The 11,329-nt window shown below is 43.6% G+C and overlaps 1 protein-coding gene across 3 annotated transcripts in view; it reads left to right on the top strand.

Annotated features, from left to right (window-relative positions):
- The first annotated feature begins 1,177 nt into the window (after positions 1-1,177).
- The window catches only part of evla (Enah/Vasp-like a), a 49,568-nt gene continuing 39,416 nt past the window's right edge, over positions 1,178-11,329 (top strand). Inside the window, exon 1 of one of the 3 annotated variants that reach the window (XM_061695781.1) lies at positions 1,178-1,778. In XM_061695781.1, the coding sequence (XP_061551765.1) occupies positions 1,774-1,778 (5 nt within the window). In that variant the 5' untranslated portion in view covers positions 1,178-1,773. Of the gene's footprint in view, positions 1,779-5,650; positions 5,743-9,809; positions 10,036-11,329 lie in introns of those variants that run through there. The other 2 variants (XM_061695782.1, XM_061695780.1) reach the window with 2 other exon arrangements.

The raw sequence follows: 11,329 nt of genomic DNA, 5'->3' as shown, positions 1-11,329 counted from the left end.
CTCTCTATGGTCCCTCTGTAGAACGAGCGCATGATGGCGGTCAGGGTTCTGGGTCTTCTCAGCTTGCACAGGATGTAGAGATGCTGGTGAGCTTTCTTGGCCAGTGATGAGGTGTTGCTGGTCCAGGAGAGGCTCTTGGTGATGTGCATCCCCAGGAACTTGGTGCTGCGCACCCTCTCCACCGCAGCACCGTTGATGTTCAGGGGAGCATGGTGGGAGTGCGCTCTCCTGAAGCCCACAACAATCTCCTTGTTTTTTTTTTTTTTTTCACGTTCAGGGAGAGATTGTTGTCTGTGCACCACCCGGCCAGACGGCTCACCTCACTCCTGTAGTCTGTCTCGTCCCCGTTGCTGATGAGACCCACCGCAGTTGTGTCATCTGCAAACATGAAGAGGTTGTAGCTGTATGTCGGTGTGCAGTCATCAGTCAGCAGGCTGAAAACGAGGGGGCTCAACACACAACCTTGAAGGGCACCCGTGTTCAGAGTGATGGTGCTGGACGTGTTGCTGCCGACCTGTGCTGCCTGCGCTCTCCCTGTCAGAAAGTCCAGCTTCCAGTTGCACAGCCCGAGCTGGTGCAGTTTGTAGATCAGTTGTTTAGGGATGATGGTATTGAATGCTGAGCTGAAGTCTATGAACAGCATTCTGGCATATGAGTCCCAGAGTTCAGGTGTGTGATTGCAGAGTGGAGGGTGGTGGAGACTGCGTCATCGGTTGACCAGTTGGACCAATATGCAAACTGGAAGGGTTCCAAGGAGGAGGGGAGAGAGGACTTGACGTGGTGCATGACTCGCCGCTTGAAGCACTTCATCAGGATGGGAGTGAGCGCTACCGGACGGTAGTCATTGAGGCAGGAGGTAGACCAGTTCTTCTTCGGAACCGGGCTTTGAAGCACGTGGGGACAACACTCTGACTCAAGGAGGTGTTGAAGATGTCCGTGAAGACATCTGTGAATTCAGCTGCACAGTCCCTGAGGACAGGACCAGGTATGATTTCTGGGCCCAGGGCTTTCGTGAGGTGATCCTATCGAGAGATCTTTTCATGCTGTCCCAGGTCAGTGTCAGCAATTGGTCACCAAGAGGGGGTGGAGCCTTGTGTGCAGGGGTGCTCTCTCTCTCTCTCTCTCTCTCTAATTTTATGGCAATTCAATCTGTACTTCTGCTTTTCGTTTTCACACAACTAGCTGTACTTAAGTACAGAGTACTTTGGCCTCATGTTAGGTTTGACAGAAATGGCGAATCGCTAATATGCGGGGGTTTACTGTCATACCCCACTGCACGGCTTTCTATGGGGCGGGCTCAATGCCTGCCTGCAGTTGTGGGTCTTCGCCACCGGCGGGCAGCATGGAGCCGACTCCTCCGCACGCCGCATTGTAACCTCGTCAAAGCTCTCCGCCTCGCTCTTCTGACCAACCAACAACACTCCGAATGGGAAGAAAATATGGCGTGAAGGAGGAGGGTGCCGCTGACGACCACTGTTACCCGCCCGGTAGCTCGCTTCCAATTGAATAGAGGGAGAAGAGAAGACAAAGAAAACATGGATGTAGCGACACGCCGCGGCGCGCGCGTGCAGCCGAGACGCCGGAGCACAAAGCGGATGGGAGAGACAGCCTGAGCCGCAGCACGCCTCATCACATAGCCCCTTCAAAAACACGCCTTTTACAGGTCCACGAGGCTTCTTCGACTCCTTATATTGTTGTTTAAAAAAAAATAAACGGAAAAGCACGTCCATTGGCTTCCTCGTCGTCGTCGTCGTGTGAAGAAAAGACGGCGACATGAGGTAAGCTAATCCCACGCGCCCTATTTGACGCGTCATGACAGATGTACACTGACTCCACATCTACATTGTCACGCTTAACATCAAATATTTTGTGAGAACAAGCCCGTGGGATGTATTGCTTTATCAACATTAACGAACTACAGCATCTTGTGCCGTGATGAATTGGGGGGTGGGGAGGGAGCTGTCTTCCATCTCTTCAATCTATTTTGGCTGTTTCCTCTCATTTAGTAGCCTTCTATTGTCACGGTGGGGCCCCGCCCCGATTGTTACAGGTACAGCTTTAAAAGCTTAGAGTTGTCATGGCAACGACAGCATCATTGACTATGCACCAGGTGGTACGGTGGTATCTGCAGGGGAGTGAGAAGCACGCATGCAGTGAAGAAGACCAAGAACAAGATGAACGAGGAGGAGGCGGTGTTTATTCTGGTGGTTGCCAGGCAGGTTAAGCAGTCCCCCAACCCCCCTTGCTTTTTTCCTTCCCGATGACACACACTTACCTAAACTCATCTCCTCGTCTGCCTCCATCAATCCATAGTCTATATTTGAGCAAATGCTTAGTGCTCAGCAGCCGCTTGCTCGCTTATGTTGGTATGCAGACTGAAGCAGGAGGCCCAAAACCTCCAGCCCAAGTCCCTGGGCCTTCTATTTACAGTATATGAGCCTCCCGCCTGAAGTTTGACTCGTGCTGTTGGTCTCTGTACATCAGAGGTAGCCAAAGTACTCACACTCGGTACTTAAGTAGAAGTACAGAGACTTGTGTAAAAATAAGATGGTGGTAAAAGTAGAAGTACTTGCTCTGTAAGTAAAAGGGGAAAAAAATATAATACAGGCTCTGAAATGTACTGTTCAAAAGTACAAATGTCCTTTTGATTGACAAAACTCATGTTGGTAACAGCACAGTGAAAACAATACTTCTCTGCAGAGGTGGGTCTTACTCCAGTAAGAGGACTGTTTCTTTAGAATAATACCTCAATGAGTTATGTAAGCCGGCACGGTGACCGACTGGTTAGCAAATATGCCTCACAGTTCTGAGGAGGCGGGTTCAAATCCGGCCTCACCTGTGTGGAGTTTGCATGTTCTCCCCATGCCTGTGTGGGTTTTCTCTGGGTACTACGGTTTCCTCCCACATCCGAAAAACATGCATAGTAGGTTAATTGAATACTCTAAATTGTCCATAGGTGTGAATGTGAGTGCCAATGTTTGTTTGTTTATACAGTATATGCCCTGCGATCGGCTCGCAACCATTTCAGGGTGTACCCTGCTTCTCGCCCAAAGATAGCTGGGATAGACTCCCGCATGACCACAACCCTAGTGAAGATAAGTGGTACGGAAGATGAATGATTGAATGACTTATGTAAAAGTAAAAAGTAGTCCTCCAAGCCCAAATAAGTACTTGAATAAGTAGTCAGTGAAAATACGGAAAAAAATGAGAATATGAAAATTCAAATATTGCCCAATGATCTATCAATTTTCTGAGCCGATTCTCCTCACTAGGGTCGCGGGCGTGCTGGAGCCCATCCCAGCTATCATCGGGCAGGAGGCGGGGTACACCCTGAACTGGTTGCCAGCCAATCGCAGGGCACATACAAACAAACAACCATTTGCACTCACATTCACACCTACGTGTAATTTAGAGTCCAATGATGTCACTTTAAAACATTTGAAATGAAATAACCAACTAAGGGCGGCACGGTGGTCGACTGGTGAGAGCGCCTGCCTTGCAGTTCTGAGGAGTGGGGTTCAATCCCCGGTCCCGCCTGTGTGGAGTTTGCATGTTCTCCCCGTGCCTGTGTGGGTTTTCTCCGGGCACTCCGGTTTCCTCCCACATCCCAAAAACATGCATTCATTGGAGACTCTAAATTGCCCGTAGGTGTGAATGTGTGTGCGGATGGTTGTCTGTTTGTATGTGCCCTGCGATTGGCTGGCAACCAGTTCAGGGTGTACCCCGCCTCCTGCCCGATGATAGCTGGGATAGGCTCCAGCACGCCCGCGACCCTAGTGAGGAGAATCGGCTCAGAAAATGGATGGATGGATAGATAACCAACTAAGCTAAATTCAGGCACAAGCAATGGTCTTAAATTAACTTTCTTTGTTTACCCAAAGTTCGACAGGTGGGTTCACCAAAATAATGTTCAGTTCTGCCAACTTAAATGTTTATCTTTGGCGGGGGAAAAAAGCATGTCTTATGTTGTCATTTTAAACGAAGAGCTAACTCGCATTGTCTAAAACAAAATGTTCCCATTGCGCTGCAAACATGACAGAAAAAAAATTCAAAATGAGCGCATGATAGGAACTGAAAAAAATGCACTGTATGTACTGTATGTGTTGTTTTTTTCCCAGAGTAGACAGAATTTTTGGACATCAGAAACTGGTCGTTTTTAGGCTGGTACAAAACAACACTTCACCACAAATCATTTTTGTAGCTGATAACATCAAACAACTCTCTTGGATAAGGCCATGGGTAGCAAATATCTTCCTTCTTAGAATCTGTTGCATCATCGTTGTTAATCCTCCCTCGTTCACTGCTTTCCCCTTTTTGTTCATAAGACCCCCAAGATCTCAATCAATCAATCAAGAGCTTAACCGCAGCTGACTTAACCTTTCTCTATTTGTCGTCTTTACATAGTGTCGTCATTAGGTTGAAAAAAAATAACTAAACCATTTTGACAAAGTACAAAATATACTGAAGAGATCTGTTTTCAAATGTAGGGAGTAAAAATAAAAGGGTCATCAGAAACTAAATGCTAAAGTAAAGTACAGATACATAAAATATCCACTTAAATACAGTAACAAAGTATTTAAAAATACTTTGTCATTTTTTTAAATTTTGTATTTAAAAATACTTTGTTACAGTACAGTACAAAATTATAAAACCACAGTACAGTACAAAATTATATAACTAAATTAGAGCTGCAACTAAAGATTATTTTAATAATATATTCATCTGTTGATTGTTTTTTTTTTGATTAATCGATGAATTGGATAAAAATACATTTTTAATTTGCTTTTCTTGATTCAAAAACAGAACCATCCATCCATCCATTTTCTGAGCCGCTTCTCCTCACTAGGGTCGCGGGCGTGCTGGAGCCTATCCCAGCTGTCATCGGGCAGGAGGCGGGGCACACCCTGAACTGGTTGCCAGCCAATCGCAGAGCACATACAAACAAACAACCATTCGCACTCACAGTCACACCTACGGGCAATTTAGAGTCTCCAATTTATGCATGTTTTTGGGATGTGGGAGGAAACCGGAGTGCCCGGTGAAAACCCACGCAGGCACGGGGAGAACATGCAAACTCCACACAGTCGGGGCCGGGGATTGAACCCGCGTCCTCAGAACTGTGAGGCTGACGCTCTAACCAGTCGTCCACCGTGCCGCCCAAAAACAGAACATTATTTCAAATTGACAGTGCAGAAAATGCACAAACAAAAATCGGTTTGGATAAAGGTACTGGTTTGATCCGTAACATGTCAGAAAATAGGAAAAAATGTTGATCATTGTTTTCCAAAGTTAAAGCAGATGTTTGCGAATGTTTTGTTTTGATTAAACACAAAGATAATCCGTCTGCTTTCGTGGAGGACTTCAGATATCTGAGAATATTTACTGCCATTTTACTGTTGCGACTAGGCTGCAATTCTGACGATTTGGACAATTTTAAAGTTAAACAAGGTCGAAATGATTAATCGATTATCAATATAGTTGTTGATTACTTTGATAATAGATTTGTTTTCGATTAATCGATTTATTGTTCCTCTAAAAATGAATGTAAAAAAGTTTGAAAATGTTTGATACGTTTTTAAGTTGACCTACTTACCCCTCAACATTGCTGTGATTGTCTGGTACTTCCGTGAAAGTGCCATAATCACTGGTGCTAGGGAGGGGTGATATAATGGTGTGCAGCTGGTGGGAGACGGTCGTTGTGGTGGTGGTGGAGAGTCGAGAGTCGCTTTCATGAGCCACAAGGTTAGCGTGCTTCCTTTTCCCAGCTCCTTTATGACTGGATGTCATAGAGAAGGGCTTGACATGAAACAACTGTAAACTTTACCGAAATCATATTTGAGAAACTTATACACGACGAGCTCCTGAGTAAACAACAGCGGCACAAACCGGAAATATGGGTACCAGTCTCTGTCTGTTGATTGCACCAGTAAGCAACAGCAGCCAGTTCTGTAACTAACAGACTTTGTCCGCTACAACGGGGCATTTTGAGTACCAACCGGACACTAAGGTCTACTTCTATAGATGGCAAACTAGTTGAGACTGAATCAACAGTGCCTCTGCTGGTTGTGACCAAGTAATGCACATCATTTTGCCTCCACTGCTAGACAGAACTGTTTGGTGATGATGGTGACTCTCCCGACATCGGCACGTCGCACACCATAACAATTTAAGCCTGTAACAAATCGACATGGCTGCTTCCTTTGTAACATCGATGCAAGTGTTCATGCACAAGAGTTATTTTTAGGCAGAGTGCTTTTTATTGTGCCGTGGCGGTTCTCTGTTCTTGTCAGACTGACTGCTTTCATTCGCTTGGCTACGTGCGTCTATATGTGTGTGATTGCGGCTGCGAAACGGGTGCAAGAGGCTAAAATGCGAGGCGTCCGTCCTGTTCTGTTAATGCAGGCTGACCGCTGAGGTGACTCGCAGTAGGAAAAGGTAGAAGTGCCAGCGAGATGTAAAACACTGACTCATGAGTCTCTCCTCCGGATGCTGTGTCATCAACAGAGCCAACCTGCCCCAGTCCCCCTCTATTTTCATTGACAAAGGTTCAATATTAGTTCAAGCTGGCATTCCAAGAGGAAGAAATGTCTTTGAAATGTACTAATTAGTGAATGGGACTTTTGTGACCATTCCTGCTCTGTATTTTAGATTAGGAACAGTTCCAACCAAATTCATTGGAATGCATTTAAAGTAAATTTCACTATTAAATGATGACGAACAGGGACTTTTTTTTTATACGAAAAAAGTTTGGACCACCAATTGCTTTAGTAAGCTACACACAAGAAAAGCAGTAAGTACTCTTTCTTACTTTTATTAATCCTTTTATGTTGTTATGAATGACACAAACTTAACGTATCAGGATTCATTATACAATTTTACATCTGATGTAATTTACACGACATTAACTCTAGCACAGGGGTTCTCAAAATTGTTGGGGGCAGGGATCCCTTACGGAGGAGGTTTTTCCAAAGACCACCTCATAATCATAACACCAATTAAACAAAACCTATATGTGCAACTCAAAATTATTTATTTTTTTGAAAAGCATTTTAACCTAAATATTTATGACCTGTTTTACAGAAAGGAACATTTTAGATTTAGCCATCATCGCTAGCTATCATGCACTGCTTACACTAACAACATGACTAGAGAAGAGACTAGAGAAGCTAGTTTACAAAAGCACACTTTGTGTTGCCAATTTAGTGATTTGGTTCCTATATTTAGCCACTTTCCCAAACACTCTTAGGGTCATTTTTCTAAAAAAAAAAAAAACTTGTGATTTTAGTTTCCGCTAAAAAACAGACAACACGAGGAGAATCGTTTTCATATTGTTTTCCATTTGAAAAGAAAGGAGCCCAGTGGAAGGCAATCGCAGAGTCAGTAGTGTTGAACATTGCCAGAGACATGATGCCCATTTCTACATTGCAAAAGCAGTGACTTATCCACAGGTTGGATTTTGCTGAGGTAGCCTTGCCTTACCAGTACAACTCTACATGGGGAATTTTTTTTTCGAGAGCTAGAAATGCTGCACAGATGCAGGGTTGCCAGTTTTATGTGATTAATCATTTTCATATCAGAGATTTTAATTTGCCTAAAGTTAAGGTTGGGAGAAGTAAGTGGATTAGTATGTTTGTTTTATTGACACACCAGCCCCCATATGCACTTTTTTTTTTTTTAATGAGAAGACATAACTAGTAATAACTGAAAATTGTGTTGTGGACCCCCAGGCTATGGTTCACAGACACCTGGGTTTCCCAGCAGATGCAAAAATGTTCATTAACAGAATGGATCGGTTTCTTTAATCTACTTGTCACTTGTTTCTAGGCAGAATTTGTGGAGCAGAATCATCGCTCAAACTAGGGTCTGGTAGACAGACGCACACGAGGGTAATTACTGCAAAAACAGTTTATTTATTAAGTTTATTCTATTCAGTTTAACAGTGTAAGAGACGGAATGACTACAGTAATGTCTCGTAGAGTGGCCAATTTTGCACCAAGTTCTAAAATATGTGCAGTTATGTGTGTTTCAGGCCTGTTCTGGCTTTGTTGTTTCAGTCACCTTTACTATGATTACAAAAAAAACAGCCTTTCAGATTTACATTACACTTTATAGTAGGATGGTATATGTGCTAAGGAAGATGTTCCATTTTGGTGGCTCTGGGTAAAGGTGCAGACGCAGTCATTTATTACTATTATTATTATTATTATTATTATTATTAGTCAATATTACATCAGTGACACAGTCTACCCTCCAGAATTATAACCCTTCTGTTAGTATCGTCCATGAACAAGAACACAGCCTGCTGACTATCTAACAGATGTACAAACATTTATTCGTCACTCCACGATTTGTTTTCCCAATGTTAACAGTTCAGCCTTGGGCAATGAAGGTCTGGGACATTCTATATGGTCATTACGAAACGCAGACAAGAAATCTAAGACTTTTCTACTCAACTGCACATTATTTATATTTCAACTGTAAATCCCCTGGGCCACATTTTTTACCCATGTTTCTGACAATGATCTAATTGTGCATTCTAGTAATCTTATAGTGGACTCGATGGTTTGTAGTATCCGCACGTCATCTCGTCAGCAAAGAAGCTTAATTTTCTAAGTTTGCCTCAGACAGATGGACCCCTGCTGAACCTAAAGCCTGATAAAGCCACTAAACCACAAATGCTGCACCCTATTTTGTTTTTATACAATTGCCTATTTTAATAGTTTAAACTATAACTATACCAGCAGCTATGATCCCAAAACAATTTTAATACATTTTCAAACTCTTTTTAAACCTTACACGTAAGAGTAAATGTCTTCCAGATTTTTTTTATTTAGAAAAAAAATGCACCGGAAGGGCACACGTAGATGCACATGCGGCGAAGACTCTCCGTAACTTTCACAAACAACCCTGGCTAAACTTAGCTCCCGAATTCACTTTACAGGGTCTTTATCTGTGGCAGGTCCCCTCTGTTGTGGAAAATTAACATAAAAGCAGACCGGAATGACCATTTCAAGGATTATTTATCAGATGACAGTAATTTTTAAGGATGAACGTTAACATATGTTAAATTGTAGTCAGTTTCTCAGCCAGAGACAAAGCATGATTATGTTTTAATCTATTTAGATTTTTAGTCACCCCCTACAACATTAGATATACCTTCACAATCTAGTGAAATCCTGCTCAGGAGCTGCATCAAATAGTCAGCCTTACTTAGACTTGTTAAATCGAGTTTATTTGTATAGCCCTTAATCACAAGAGAGTCTCAAAGGTCTTCTCAGGCTCAGAGTTGACAAAGATCGGTGACATCCCCTGATCTAAACCCCCCAGTGGCTTCACTATTGAACAACACCAAAATATCCCCGCTTATTCAAGAAACGTTCGGGTTAAAAATATATATATATATTTTTTCAATGCCGTTACAATGGGCGTCAATTATCTGTGGATTTTCGGCATTCGCGGTCAGGCCGGGTCCCAATCTCCACTGTATTGAGATCGCCCATGCTGAGTGGTATTAAATGTGGCTTCCTTAAACCTGCAGATACCCTGTGCACGCTATAGAAAAGCAGTCGTGTGTGATATAATGGATATAAGCTCTGTAGCTGTTACATGTATCTAGCATGTATGATTCCCTGGAGGCTGAAAGACAGCCTTCTTCTCAAACGAACGGAAGGAGGTGACTGGTCTTTGCCGGTCACATGTTCCCTCCCTCTCTCTCTTTCTCCCTCCCTCCAATTCTTTCTCTCTCTCTCTCTCTCTCTCTCTCTCTCTCTCTCTCTCTCTCTCTCTCTCTCTCGCTCTCTCTGTCTTGCATTCCCTTACTCTTGTTGCATTCATCCTCTAGCAGCATCTCAGGCTCACTCTACTCTTTGAAAGATGTGAAGAAGGGAAGGTTTGATGCCGGCAGCATGCGTGTCGCTCTCTCCTCTCAGATTAACACTTCAGCCTCTCCTCTGTAATCTCTTCCTTTACACCTCCCTCCATTATTTGCCTTAAGGACTGGACGGTTGGCAACATGTATTCCTTGGATGATTTCGGGTAGGACAACCTAATCTTTGCTTCAGTGTTTTGTTGGCGTGAGTGTGATAGAAGATGGCTTTGGAATGTTTCTGTTGGCTCCTCTTTCTTTAAACTGTGTGACCACAAAATGTTCCCTCACTCTCCAGCCTTGGATTGGAAAAAAAATCCTGCTTGTTTTCCTGCCTTTTTCTTTCCAATCTCACTCGACTGTGTTTCTTTTCTTCAGCCAAGCTCCATTTTGTTTTATTGGCTCATTCTTTTCCCTGAGTAGAATGACTTACCTCCGTCAGCTGTTTGGAGAGCCTCGCGGGATCTCTCCCATCTGAGTTGCATGTGAGTGTGAGAAAGTCAGGACAGGAAGAGCGGGATAGAGAGCACTTAATCGCTCGGCGGCGGAATGAGCGGGCCTATCGGGAGCCAGATGACAGCGTGATAACGGGACCTTGGCAGATTACGATGTGATTGGTTGACGCTCAAAATACAGATGTGTGGGATGGCATGACATTATTCCCACTTCATGCTTGACTGCATGCACTCTAGTAATCTGCTGTCAAGTCTGGCAACATGTTCGTTTACACTGTGGCAACAACTGTCTCTTTTTTAAATAAAAAAATGGAACCTTGTGTTACTCCATAAACCCAACCAGGAGCAACAACATTTTCTCTAAAATGACTTTGACCAAGTGGTTAGCACGCCTGCCTCACACGTCTGAGGTTCGGGGCTTGAATCTCGGCTCAGGCCTTCCTGTGTGGAGTTTGCTTGCCTCATGTTTGTGTATGTTTTCTGTGGTTACTGTGGCCTTCTTCCACTTTCCAAAAACATGCACGTTAGGTTCATTGAAGACTAAATTGTCAATAGGTGGGAATGTGAGCTTGAATGGTTGTTTGTCTATATTTGCCCTGTGCTTGGCTGGTGAGCAGTCCAGGGTTTACCCCGTCTCTCACCCAAAGTTGGCTGGGATAGGTTCCAGCTCACCCGCAACCCTATTGAGGACAAGCACTATGGAAAATGGATGGATGGACTTCGCATGAGCTTTGCAATAGATGTTATCGTGGATGTATTTTCTTCCCGGAAAGGAAACAGCCTATCTCTTTAAGGATCAGGATTAGTGTGCTGAGTGGAGAGTGAAGAAGACAAGGTGAGGGGGAGGGTTGCTTGTGTCAATATACACTGCATGTGTCCATAACAATCATCCAATGTGATATGAATGATTGCTTGTCAATATAAGGGTCAACATTCTGGGATGAGTCATTGTGTTTCCTTGTGTTTACTGTATGCCATTAAAGCAACCATTTGTAATAATTTTACACAC

This window comes from Phycodurus eques, chromosome 14, assembly GCF_024500275.1.
Source record: "Phycodurus eques isolate BA_2022a chromosome 14, UOR_Pequ_1.1, whole genome shotgun sequence".
Taxonomy (NCBI): Eukaryota; Metazoa; Chordata; class Actinopteri; order Syngnathiformes; family Syngnathidae; genus Phycodurus; species Phycodurus eques.
This window is presented reverse-complemented; position numbering and strand designations above follow the sequence as displayed.